General features: G+C 44.8%; 1 protein-coding gene across 9 annotated transcripts in view; it reads right to left on the bottom strand.

Moving 5' to 3' along the window:
* The window catches only part of PRRC2B (proline rich coiled-coil 2B), a 39,748-nt gene extending 27,364 nt beyond the window's left edge, over positions 1-12,384 (bottom strand). For 8 of the 9 annotated variants that reach the window (XM_087944362.1, XM_087944354.1, XM_087944359.1 and 5 more), the window contains exons 1-9: positions 12,214-12,384; positions 5,323-5,490; positions 4,997-5,174; positions 3,920-4,022; positions 3,506-3,578; positions 2,728-2,871; positions 1,907-2,148; positions 678-799; positions 144-286 (exon numbers count right to left, since the gene is read on the bottom strand). In XM_087944362.1, the coding sequence (XP_087800488.1) occupies positions 144-286; positions 678-799; positions 1,907-2,148; positions 2,728-2,871; positions 3,506-3,578; positions 3,920-4,022; positions 4,997-5,174; positions 5,323-5,437 (1,120 nt within the window). In that variant the 5' untranslated portion in view covers positions 5,438-5,490; positions 12,214-12,384. The remainder of the gene's footprint in view (positions 1-143; positions 287-677; positions 800-1,906; positions 2,149-2,727; positions 2,872-3,505; positions 3,579-3,919; positions 4,023-4,996; positions 5,175-5,322; positions 5,491-12,213) is intronic. The other variant, XM_087944355.1, reaches the window with a different exon arrangement.
* Between the last annotated feature and the right edge of the window lie 899 nt (positions 12,385-13,283).

Below are 13,283 nucleotides of genomic sequence, written 5' to 3'. Positions count from 1 at the left end.
AAGACTAACCCTAACCCTTATAAAGTGCCACCACAATTCGTTACACAGCCTAGAAAAAAAGGGAGCTTCCTTAAAGCAGGAAGTCCAAACCAAGGTGTGCAAGAGAAGTTCTGTAGGACAAGACCCGAATGAGAGGGGCTTACCTGCCCAGCCGTCCTCCGTATCGTTGTCCAGCTCATCCAGACCTTTCAGGTTCTCTGCGTTGATAATGGTTGGTCTGGGGACTCGCTCTCCTGCCGGCCGGACCGGACGAACTGGGCGTGGGGCCCCAAGGCGCTTGTCTTTTCTGCCACGGAGAGAGAGAGTTCGGGAAAACATTTTGGTGGAGCAAGGAGGCGCGTAAAACCTCTACAAGCAGCAGAGGCAAGAGGGTAAGACCGGCCCGATTCAACGTATCTTCAACAAAGATCTCCAGATCTTTGGCGATCAAGGGCCAAGGGTGGAGACGAACGAGTAAGATCTCTCCCTGGGAATTCATAGATTTGCAAACTCCTCTCAACGGGGATATTAGCAAATCAGCTCGACCCCCGTTCTTTGCTACGAAACGATGCGGTCGGGCTTAATTTTGGGGGAGGAAATTAAGGGGGGGGGGAATTCTGCCTCTGCCTGCCAGCGTCCATCGGTGTTCACCTGGCCCGCGTCCTGTCAGTGTGTGTGAGGGCTGTTTCTCGACTTACCCGTCTTGGTCACTGGGTGGATGTTGTCGGAAGGGGACGCGGGGTTCCAGACAGAAGGAAGGGAGAGGAAAGGAGCTTCGTTCAGGCAAGCTTGGGGTCTCGGCTGGAGGATTGGAACACATCTGAGATGGGATAGCAAATATAAAAACAAGGGTTAGAAACGGATAAAGACACCGTCTTTTCTTTCCTGGGAAGACGACATACAACGGGTTTGCACACAACTTTCCTTTGGATTCTTTTTTTAAAAAAATATATATATATATATATATATATATAGTACTAGCTCTTTGGAGATCAAGGGCCAAGGGTGGAGATGAATGAGTAAGATCTCTCCCTGGGAATTGAGATTGCAAACTCATCTCAACGGGAATATTAGTAAACTAGCTTCATATCGTGCCTTGCTACAAAACTATGTGATCGGGCTTAGTTTTTGGGGAGGAAAATAAGAGGGAATAAATTCTGCCTCTGGCTACCAGCGTCCATTGGTGTTCATCCGGTTAGCGTCCTTCCAGTGTATGTGAGAGAGTTGAGGGCTGTTTGGAAACGGAAGCAGTATTTGCTGTGTGAGCAAGCAGGACACAGCAAGGAGCCTGGGCGTGGCTTAGCTCAACTGTTCTGTACTAAAGCTGCTTGGTGCTGTGAAAATGAAACTGAAAGTCCTCTGCTTGTGTTTTGCATTTGGAAGAGATTTCTTTTCTTCAGGTGGGGAGAGGTAGCAGAACTCCTTAGCATCAGAGTGTTAATAACAACAACAATAATAATAATCATAATAATATAGGAATAATAATAATATAGGAAATCCTTTCTTAGTGAGCACCTGGAAGCCAAGGGAAACCTACGTGCCAAAGTTCAAGTTTGTAGGCTTTACAGTTCTGGAGATTTTGTGATGATGTGAGTGATATGTAGCTTTTTTTATAGATTTTTGTTAAATAAAGATGGAAAAGTTTATAGCTATTTGCAAACCTGTTGTGTAAGGGGGGGGAAATACATTGGATTTTTTTGATGTACAAGCACTCACAACTTACTACCTACCATTTAGTGAAGTTGCAATGGCACTGAGAAAAGGGACTTATGGCCATTTTTCACACTTACAACCATGGCCGGATCCTCATGGACACGTGATTTAAGTGTTGTAAGTCGAGGGCTGCCTGTATTTAGGAAGCTCACTGGAGGCTTCCAGTCTCTTGGAAAGCAGTAGATAAAAATCGGGGAGGCGTTCAAGGACTTACGAAGGCAGGAAGCATGTCGTGGTAGGTGGGTGGCTGGTAGGTGTTTGCCATAAACTGGGACGCTCCTTTGCGGTGAGGCAGACAAGGGCGAAGGGAGGGCTGCTTCGGATCGGCCCCGTTGGCTGAGACCGGGGCTTCCTCTCCTGCGCTGGAGCTCTTGGTACCCAGCTCAGTTGGGAAGGGGGACAAAGAGGTGGCCAAGGAGCTGCTTCTGCCACCACCTTCCCTCCAACTTGTCACATCTGAGCGAAAGACAGAAAGAGAAAAAGAAAAAAAAAACAAGAGAAAGAGAAAGAATGAAAGAAAAAGAGAAAGAGAAAGAATGAAAGAAAAAGAAAGAGAAAGAATGAAAGAAAAGGTAAAAGAAAGGAAGAAGGAAAAGAGAGAAGGAAGGAGAAAGACAGAGAGAAAAAACAATTGGCAACGTTAGGGTATCCGTGTGGTGGGTTTTTTTTTTTTTTTTTATGATTTCAAGCATCTTTCAAAATGTTAAGGATTGTTGGATTCTCCAAATTCTGAATATTTCTATCTACTGACTCACTCTTCATCCCCTGGTTCAGGCTTTTATGAGAGAGGGGAAGGGAAGGAGAAGATAAATTAGGATGCCAAGGAGGAAGGAAGGAAGAAAATATATAAGGAGAAGGAGATAAATGAGGAGGGGAAAAAAGAGGCTGTCTCTGTGACAGCCCCTTAAGTATTGGAAGACTGCTATCACAACTACCCTCTTCCTTCCCACACAAACGTCATTTTCCAGGTAGTGAAAGGTATTCCCCAGGTTGTCCCCCTGGGCAAGGAGGCGAGGGCATGTCCCAGGTACGTACTCTGGGGGCGGAGGCTTGGTCCGGGCCCATACGACGGATCTAAGGTGCCCTTTTCTTTGCCAGACCTGTCCTGCTCTCCAGCTGCTTTCAACGTTGGAAAATCCTCGGGAGAGAAGGATAACAGTCGGTTTGAGACCCTTGAACCTGGGAAGGAGAGAAAGAGAGGCCCGGGGATCAGGGATGGCACCATCCACAAGGCTTGTCTGATGTGGCCAGCGGAGCTGGTAGCAGATTCAGACAGTGAGGAGGTTGGGGAGGAACATGGGCCAGTCCTGGAGTCTGGGGAAGGCTCTGATGAGGGCTCTGCGTCGGAAGTAGAGATGGGGACAGGGCCGTCCAACAGTTATCAGCTGCCTTTGGAGTCGGAGATCAGTGAGGAAGAACAGCTGGAGCCTGTTCCCAATGCGCGCATGCACAGAGCTGCCAGAAGAACAGCTAAGGAACAAGGTCAACTTGGGATTAAAGCCACAGTTGGATGGTGAATGGCCCCTCCCATAGGGAATAAGAGAGCGCAAAAGGGGAACGGGGCTTTGCAGTAAACGATTAGTTCCATTTGGGTGAAGATCTGTTCCTGCATTCTTGCTACAGTGTGGCGTCTGAAAGATATCAGCCTGGTAACTCTACAAGCCTGAAAAAGGTCGGCAATTGGGTTTTTGGGGACAAGGAGCCGGCTTCGTGGTGTTGGGGAAACCTAGGTCAGAACATCGTCCTTCCAAACTTGGGACAGGAAAGACGGACCTGCCGAAGTACAAAACGCCCGCAGACGGGGGATACTTACCAGCTTCTAGTCTGGCTGGCTTTCCGTTCAGCTGCGCCCATGATTTTACACCATCGGGTGCTGAATTTGTATTCTGCGGAAGGATTAAGAAAAAGAGCAATTATGGGAAGTCCTGCACTTTAGGACCTCAACGGGGTTCAAAATTTCCATGGCTAAGCGAGACAGTCGTTCACTGAGCTTTGTCCCCTTTTATGACCTTTCTTGCTGAGCAAATCACTGCCGTTGTTCAGCGAGTCGTGCGGTCGTTAAGTGAATCTGGCTTCGCCCTTCGTCTTTGCTTGTACAGAAGGTCGCCCAAAAGGGGTTCATATGACCTGGGGACGCTGCAACTGTCTTAAGTACATGCCAGTTGCCAAGCATTTGAATTCGAACTCCCACCTTTGGAGTTTGAATGCCCATCTTTGCCCTACTTACCTCCTGGCTGGTTGACGGGCTCCGCTTCTGTAAATTGGAGACAGATTTCTGTAAATCCTGCTGCGGCAGCAACTCCTGCGGCTGTGTGGCTGTGCAATTGGAACTGACACAAAAGGAAGGAGAAAGTCCCTGTGAGTATCAGAAGATCGGCGGGATTTTATTTTTATTTTTGTAAATCTTGGTTGATTTCACAAAGCTTTTTTTTAAAAAAAGGACTTGGATTTTGCCCACAATGGACAAATGGCTGCAAAAGTTGGATGGGAATCAACAGAGACGGCTATAAATTTGCTTTGATTAAGGAAGAAAATACCATTAATTATGTTTCACCTTGGAAACCATTTCTGAACTTTATGCTTGTGGAGAAAAATATGACTAAATTATTCAGATGGTTTTTTTTTACTTGCTGGGGTGAAGGAGAAAGTTACTTTTTCTTTCTTTTAATACACCTTTTATATATTTTTGCATTTCTACACTCCTTGCAGTATGCGCTCTTTTTTTTTCTCTTGTGACTCAATATTAAGAGTTTAAAACTTAAAAGAGTTTAATATTAAGAGTTGGATTTTGCCCACAATGGACAAATGGCTGCAAAAGTTGGACGGGAATCAACCGAGACGGCTATAAATTGACTGCTTCGATTAAGGAAGAAAACACCATTCATTTTGTCTCATCTCGGAAACCACTTCTGGACTTTATGTATGTGGGGGGAAAATACGACTAAACTATTCAGGTGGGTTTTTTTTTTTACTTGCTGGGATGAAGGAGGAAGTTACTTCTTTCTTTTCCTTTCTTTTCTTTTTTTTAATACGCTTTTTAAAATAACTTCATTTTGCATTTCTACCACTCCTTGCATACGAGTTCTTTTCTCTCTCTCTCTCTCTCGTGACTTGGAATTATTAATAAAACTATTTTGAAAAAAAAAAACGGGGAAGAGATTCCGTGGTCATAATCTATTCAGCTCCTGTTATCTCTGAAGCATCTTGCCCCCTGGCCTGGCCTACCTCAAAGGGCTGATCCTGGCCTACTTTGAAGGGCTGGTCCCAGCCTACCTCGGAGGGCTGATGGAAACGGCCACCTCACCTCTTTTGCTCTGGAGGGTCCTGCTTGTTTGCCCATCCTGTTCCGTCCTTTGGCACGATGATGATATTAGGGTCGTTTCCTTTGTGCTCCGATTTCAAACTTGGCAGGTTGGCAGGAGGTGGCATACGCCGTGCGGAAGCAACTTTCCCGAGACTCTGCAGGCCATGTCTAGGAATAACTACAGCAGGAGAAAGGAGCACAGCCATCATCCACTCAGGGGCAAATACGATCGAAAGATAGCAGATTTAAATGCAAAATCTTCTCTCTCTCTCTCTCACACACACACACACACACACCTTGTTGCCCATCCTTTCCCCGTGGCTCACCTGTACTTCTGACTGTTTCTACTGACTTTCCTTTATATTTATCAAACAGGCTGAGCGTTGTATACTTGGTTTTCCCATCCTTTCCCTTGGTTATTTGCCCCGAACGATCGGACATCGCGATGAAATGTCATCGAGTAAGGAAATTTCTCTGCACCGCTCCTGATCTGCCTGCAGGAAAGACCAAAAAAAAAAAAAAAAACAACCACAAAGGGGACAAAAATAAATATGACAAAATAAATATGGAAGATGAGCCCTGCAGAGTGAATTCCGCATGGAAATTCCTCAACTGGCCATGTTGTCTGATCCGAAAAACGCCCCTGGGAAAAATATTTTCTAAACCAGGAGCCAGACTGATATCACTGCAGAGACACACATGTGATGAATAGATAAGGGGTTAGCTTTGGCCATTTATGGCGGGGCTGAACACGTTCCGCTTCTTGAATTTACCCGTTTTCTAAGTTTGCGTAATATTGTGTTGAGCTATCAACTCACCAAGCTACTTGTCTGGACACAACAATTCCCTTGGGGGAGACCAACTTTAAAACTAATCACGATAGCAGAGTAACAGAGTTGGAAAGGATCTTAGAGGTCTTCTAGTCCAACCCTCTGCTAAGGAAGGAAGGAAGGAAGGAAGGAAGGAAGGAAGGAAGGAAGGAAGGAAGGAAGGAAGGAAGGAAGGAAGGAAGGGAGGTGGGCGATTGGAATAAGAGGGAGGAAGGAAGGAAATAAGGAAGGAAGGAAGGAAATAAGGAAGGAAGGAAAGAAATAAGGAAGGTAGGAAAGAAATAAGGAAGGAAGCAAATAAGGAAGGAAAGAAATAAGGAAAGGAAAAAAATAAAGATGAAAGGAAGATAGGAAAGAAATAAGGAAAGTAGGAAAGAAATAAGGAAAGTAGGAAAGAAATAAGGAAGGAAGGATATAAATAAGGAACAAAGGAAAGAAATAAGGAAGGTAGGAAAGAAATAAGGAAGAAAATAAGGGAAGGAAGGGGGGATGGAAGGAAGGAGATTGGAATGAAAGGGAGGGAGGGAGGAAGGTTTTTACAGACCAACGTTCATCTCAGCAAACAGTCTCCAAAAAGGAATTTCACCATCTCAACTATGGCAGCATTTCCACCTCCAAAACAGTTCATAAAATCTGGATAGACAGCTCCTTCTGTCTGATCACATCATATATACCCACTCTGTGCACTCAGGGTGCTTTAAAACAAACCCTAACACCACAACTTTTTTTTTTAAAATGTCCATTTAATAGGACCGTGTGCAATTGTTCAAATCAATTTATTTCCAGCGCAAAAGAAGCATTCTTGTTGGGCGTGCAAAATCATCAATTTGATTCAGGAAATGTTTTGCGCCCCAAGCGGAAATGTTTTCTTTTCTTTCTTCTTTAAAAAAAAAGGGGGGGGACAGTTTTGGTGGGGCTAAAATTCTGAACACTGGGGAAGTAAAAGTTGAAGGAAAACCCTGCTGAAAAACAGGGAAACAGCCCTGCAGGTTAAATGTCAACCTTCTTAAAGGTCCTAAAATGGAAAGGATGGCTACAGGCATAAGAGAAATTTCTTCCTTTTGCATATTTATCCTTCCTGCCAATCGTAGCTGGGTATTGGTCACCCAAAGATTACAAACTATCGTGACAAACGGATTTCCTGGCTTGGTAGGAAATTAACCCAAAAAAAGTTGAGCTGTAGGAAGGAGATTAATACAGAAAGAATAGAACAGAACAGAACAGAATAATAAGAGTTGGAAGGAACCTTGGAGGTCTTCAAAAAAGGATTATGAAGTCCACTGTGTAATGTTGCAATGTTGACTATGTCTCAAAGAGCAAACTCCACTAGAATAATTTAAGGAAAACTTCCAAATGGGCCATTAAAAGAAAATAAATAGCAAGACTGCCCCCAGACATGCTGGAGCTTTTAAAAATAAAATGAAATCCTTTTCCTCTATTGTAAAATCACAAATAATTCAAACTGTCATTTTCCTGGTTGCGAAAAAGAAAAGACAATGAGAACTACATAAAAAAAGGTACCCCTCAAATCCATTTTCCATTTCTTAGGCCAATGGAAACATCAGAAAATGTGTACAAGCTTGGTTTTAATCTTGCACTTTCATTTGCCTGCCTGAAGTCTCAGAGAATGATGGAGCAGATGGTTTGGAAAGGACCCTAGACTAGAGAGCATCTAGTCCGGCCCCCTTTCCAGGGTGGGCATCATTCGCTAATCAATTTCATTTCCTGAAATGATCCCGTTGGGCTCACGTAAGGCCCAATTTGCTTCACTCTGAATCTGTTTTGATGCACTTTTGGCTCTGTTTCTATTCGATAAGCATCTGTTGTGTTAATTCCATTTTTTTTTTTGCAAAATTTACAGCTTGGTTAAATTTTTTTCCAGATTGTGTGCTGAGAAAAATGGACTCGATCCTGGTTTTCTCGATTCACACAAGTTCAAAGCAGGCTTGACTGTTTGTATTGAGATCAGAGTGTCATCTGCAGAACAGGAGTTAGTTTAACATCTTAATTCTGGTTTTGTTTTTTTGTTTTTTTATAACTTTTCTATTAAAAACAGAGCCAAACAGATCTACCTTGACACAAATATGTAAATATATTAATGTTGCAAGAGTCGACTGGCTGTGAGATGAGTGGCAAATAAATTTAATAAATACTAACTAAATTAAATTCAGGTAACGCTTGATTTACGATCACAATAGAGCCCAAAATTTCTGTTGCTAAAAGAGACCGGAGGGGGGGGGAAAGGGGGAGAGCTTAATCAAGTTTAGCCTCTAGTACAAAAACACACAACCAGTAAAAAGCATGTTGTGTGATACAGGTAGTCCTTGCATTACAGCCATTCAGTTCGAAGTTACTACAGCACTGGAAAAAGTGACTTACAACCGGTTTTCACACTTACGACCTTTGCAATATCTGTACCTAGTCAAAATTTGGCCACTTGTCACCAAGTAATAGATCCATAGCAGGCAAAACTCTGAGGCAAGTAGATTCCTCAAAGAAAAGCTTTATTGGAAATACCATATTGGCACAGATCTGGTGAACTCCGAAGGTTCCCGCGTTTTTCACCTAGTTAAAAGAGAACTTTTTTCCCACAACCCCAAATAATCAAGTCACACGGTCCAATCAAGATGCTGTCTGGTGACCTCACTCCTCCTCCTTCCACAGTCCTGGTGGGAGAATGTCCTTGATTCTCAAGAGAGAGTATTTTGTTTTGACTACACAAACCCCTCTATCTCTAATGCCCCCCTCCCTTTCCCTCAACTCCAGTGTGGCAACCCTGAAGCTCCAATCTGGTCAGGTCAGCTTCAGGGTTGACCCAATGGAGACATCTGATTCACTTAACGACCGTAAACTACTAACGTTAACTACTGCAGTGATTCACTGAACAACTGAGGCAAGAACGGTCGCAACATGGGACGAAACTCGCTTAACAACTGTCTCACTGTCCCAGGGTCATGTGCAACCTTCCCGGCCGGCTTCCAACAAGCAAAGTCAATGAGGGCAAAATGGATTGGCTTAACAACGGTGTGATTCACTTAACAACCGTGGCAACAAAGGTCGCAAAATTGGGCGCGACTCAATGGGAAATGTTGGTCCCAATTGTGTTTGCAAGTCAAGCGCTGCCTATAAGGCTCCGGTTGTCTCTCTCGTTCACGAAATGGCAACCACAACAATGTCTGCACAACACTCTTCAACGCAACATATGAAGTCCTCGCCGCCCCGGGTCCATTCTCAGCAAGGAAGATGCTTCCTACAGCTAACCTCCCCATCCCCGCTTCTCTTACTGTCCCATTCAAAGCAAGCAGTTTTGCAAAGTACATTAAAAGTACATTTGCAGAGTACATTAAAATGTCATGCGTGAATTCATGCACTGCTGTGGATTCCCAATCAGTAGCCAAAGGTCAGGTTTGGCCTCCCCAAAAATTAGCAAGCAAAAAAAGAAACAGGGTTAAATAAAATGAACGATGGAGCAGAGGAAAAATGCCTTTTTGAAGGATCCTCAATTTTTAAAAAACCACACATTTATAGGTACTAGTCCTTGACATACAACAACTTGTTTAATGACTGTTTACAACAGTACCTAGATAAAACCAAACACAAATGTTTTGCAACAACCAAACCAATGTCGCTTACAAACAAACAATATGTTTTTCACACTTATGACCGTTGTGGCATCTCTGTGGCCACATGATCAAACTTCATATGCTTGGCAACTGATTCGCTTTTATGACGGTTGCAGTGTCTCCCCTTTTGCGACTTTCTGACAAACAAAGTCGGAATTTCTCAGGATTCCCTGTGAAGATTTTTTTTTTCCAATGACACTTTTCTAGGTGGATTGATGAAATATTTAAATACTGCCCTTTTACAACCTGCACTCTCCTGGTGGTATCCCATCCTACAAATCCCACAAATGGTAAGCACCTCTACTTCATCCTCCTTAGATGAAGAACTCTGTAAAAGCCAAAAGATTGCACTCTTTATGGCAAATCTATAGTTTTAATTTACTTTTTTCCCCGTAATGGACCAGCATGTCAATATTGGCTTTTAAAGCATGGAATCCCACAACAATCTCTAATATTTGTCATGAGAGAGAAAAACTTATGTGGATATTCAGCCAAACCTACCAGAAATATATCTACATTACATGGGAAATAATACTTGAAAAATTCCAGCCTCTTGGTTTGAGGTAGCAGCATTTTATTTATCTGCTGCTTTTTTTCATCCACACATAAAAATCATGCATTTGTGGGGCATCCAGAGGTCCATTTTTAAAAGTATCTTATATAATTTGGAGTTATAGGACTGGGAAAACAAAGACAGTGGTGTACAGCCTGATTTTTACTAATCCACAAGATATCAAATCAAACTTAGCTGAGTCAACTCAAAGTGTCCAAACCAAAATAGGAACTAATAAAAAATCGAAAAACAACCCAAATAAGAAACTGCATGCTAAAACTTTTTTTTTCTTTTAAACCAGAAGACAACACAATTTAAAAAAAACAAACAAACTGCAAGCTGGGAGAAAAAACCAGCAGGGCAGAGAAAAAAACTTTGTAGAAAGGCCAGACCATTTAAAAACATGGTGCAAAAATGCATGCACACACCACACACTCTCCCACCAGACTTTTTAGCCTCTGAAGAGATAGTTACAAATATGAAAACGTAAACTTCGGGGAACCACAAACAATCAAACATGTTGCAACAGGGAGATTAATCCGGGGAGAGAGTCCGCACTTAGCAAATATAAACATAAATCTATGTTGCTACAATGCTTAAGTTTTGTGTTTCTTCTTTCAGGAGAGATGTCAAATAAACAACAACAAAAAAAGCAACAAAAAAGGGGTCTGTATTTGCCACACAACTCTCTGCAGGTCAAGCTGGGCCTGTTTTTTTAATCTACTAGATCCAAGAACCCCGTAGAAGGTGGGGAAAGGGGGGGGGGGAGAGGATCTAAGGCCAGGTATATCTCCTGACCCCCTCCCCACAACATCCAAAACCCAGGTAAAAGGAGGTGCTTTTTGTGTGTGTGTGTGTTTAAAGCAGGCAACAAACAAAGCCACCCAACCGGATCCCAGAGAGGTGCGCCACCGAGACATGCTTCCATGTTTATCACCCCCAACACCAACACACTTGCGGCATATGTCCGCCCCCTTTTCCATCAACACCCCCCCCCAAAAAAGAATGCAATCTAAAACCCCACCAAAAAATGCAAATGTTGGCAGGGCTCCAAATCATAAGCATCATCTTTTTTGGGGGGAAAAAAACACATTTTTTTTTTCTCTAGCGCATGAAAAAAAAAAAAAAAAGGAGATGGAAGCCATTGCTTGCTCAGAAACGCCAGGTGTGTCGTAGTGAAAAATGGAGAGAGAGAGAGAGAGAGATGCCTGTCGGATTTTGAGGATGCTTTTTTTGGCAAAATTGCAAAGCAGGAAAATCAGGTTGCGTTGCCTGATGTCCAACCCTGGTAGCCCAGTGGGCAGTTTTGGTAGCCTTCGGCACCCCCAGCCCTGGGTGGGCATGGATGATGTGGGGAGGGATGGAAGGGTCAGCATCGCCCAGGCCTGGCTGGCTAGGCGAGAGACACCCGCAACCAAAACAATGGAAAAGCTAACCCTGGTTGGAGGAAGCAACAGCAGCAGCACAAAATGGCAACGGCAACACAACCACGCACACACACACACTCAGAGACACCCCGGGGAAGCTCAAGAGGCCAGTTCGGTTCAGATCCAGGAAGAAAACAAGGGGAGGGGGAGAAAAAGGGGGGAAGTGGGGGGGGAGGAGAGAGAAATAAGAAGCCATTAAGCCAGGATTAAAAATCTGTTTTTGTTTTCGGGTTCGGAGTTGTTCTGCAAGACGGGCGGCTCTAGCCATGGTTTCAATAAATACACAATACAAATAAATAAATAAGAGGGAGTGGTCTGGGGTGGGTGGCTGCGGGGGTCGGGTGGTGGTGGTCGGACAGGCCTTGCCAGTCCAGGACGACCTCCAAAGCTCCCCCTCCCCAGATTTAAAGAGGAAGGGTCTTTTGCAAAATAAATCCATCATCATCATAATAAGGACTCCAAAATAAGAGTTGCAAAAAGGGGAGGGAGAAAGGGGGAGCGCCCTCCCATGCAACGTCCTTGCACCCGTTGCAAAAAAAAAAAAAAAGCTAAGCCCCCTCTGAAATGCACCCCCCTCCTCTTTTGCAGAGCACCCCCGAATTTTTTTTTTGCAAATGGGGTTCGGGGGTCGCGAAAGCAAAGGAGAGGATGCTTGGCTTTGCACTGCGCCGGGAGGGAGCCAGGCCGGGCCTGCTGCGTCTCCATCTTACGGCCGGCCGCCTGCCTCTCCGTCCCCCGGCGGAGCCACCCTCGCCCAGCGCCGCGGCCGCCCCCCGATGCCCACCTGTGGTGCTTGTGGGGAGCCCGGTGCGCCTGGGGAGCCGGGGGTCGGGCGGGCGGGTCGCCTGGGGGCGGCGGATGGCGGCGGATGGCGCGGCTTCTCCTGCTGCTGCCTCTCGGCGTCTCCTCGACTGGCCCTCCGCCTCTCGCCGCTCGCCGCCGCCTCCCTTCCTCCGCCTCCTCCGCCTCCGCCTCCTCAGCAAGGCCTACCAGTCCCCGGGCTGGAGTAAGCTGCTCAGCCCGCCGCGGACGGGGTTGGCGGAAGGGGACAGCGGCGCCTGCAGGGCCCGCCGGGGAGAGCAAGGAGGGAAGGAAAGAGGGGACGGGGGAAGAGAAGGGAGAAAAGGAGGGAGGGAAAGGAGGAAGGAGAAGAAGAGAAGGAAGGAAGGAAAGTCCGGAAACGAAAAGGAAGGAAGGAAGGAAGGAAAGGGGAAAAAAGAGATGAAAATGAGAAAGAAGGAAGGGAAAAAGAAGGGGGGGAAAGGAGGGAGGAAAAAGTAAGAAAGAGGAGTAAGGAAAGGAAAAAGAAGGAAGTGAGGAAAGGAGGGGGAAATGTGGGAGAAAAATAAAGAAGGAAGGAAGGAAGGAAAAAGGAAGGAAGGAAGGAAGGAAGGAAGGAAGGAAGGAAGGAAGGAAGGAAAAAGAAAGAAGAAAAGGAAAAGGAAAAATTAGAAGGGAGGGAAAGAAAGAAAGGAAAAGAAAAGAAAAAAATGGGAAAGAGAGGGAAGGGTAGTGAGAAAGAAAGGAAGGAAGGAAAGAACGAAGGTAGGTGAGGAAGGGAAAAGGAAGGAAGGAAAGAAGGAAGACCAAGAAAAAAGAGGGAAGGAAAATGAGAAAGAAGGGAAGGAAGGGAGAATGAAGGAAATAACGTAGAAAGGGAGGAAGGAAAAGGAGAAAAGGAGAAAGGAAAGAAAGGAAAGGAAAAAGAAGAAGAAGAGAAAGAAGGGAAAATAAAGATCCTTAAAAAGAAGGAGAGAATTCTTCTCCTGAAACTGAGATTATGAAATTGACCAGCCGTAATGGAACTGACTAGAATGGGCAAAATGAATGTTTGATTAAAGAATTGCTTGATGT

The sequence above is a fragment of the Notechis scutatus genome, chromosome 15 (assembly GCF_049901735.1).
Source record: "Notechis scutatus isolate UNSWTSFEM ecotype Mainland chromosome 15, rNotScu1.2, whole genome shotgun sequence".
Classification (NCBI taxonomy): Eukaryota; Metazoa; Chordata; class Lepidosauria; order Squamata; family Elapidae; genus Notechis; species Notechis scutatus.
Note: the sequence above shows the minus strand (reverse complement) of the source record. Positions and strands in the feature narration are given on the sequence as shown.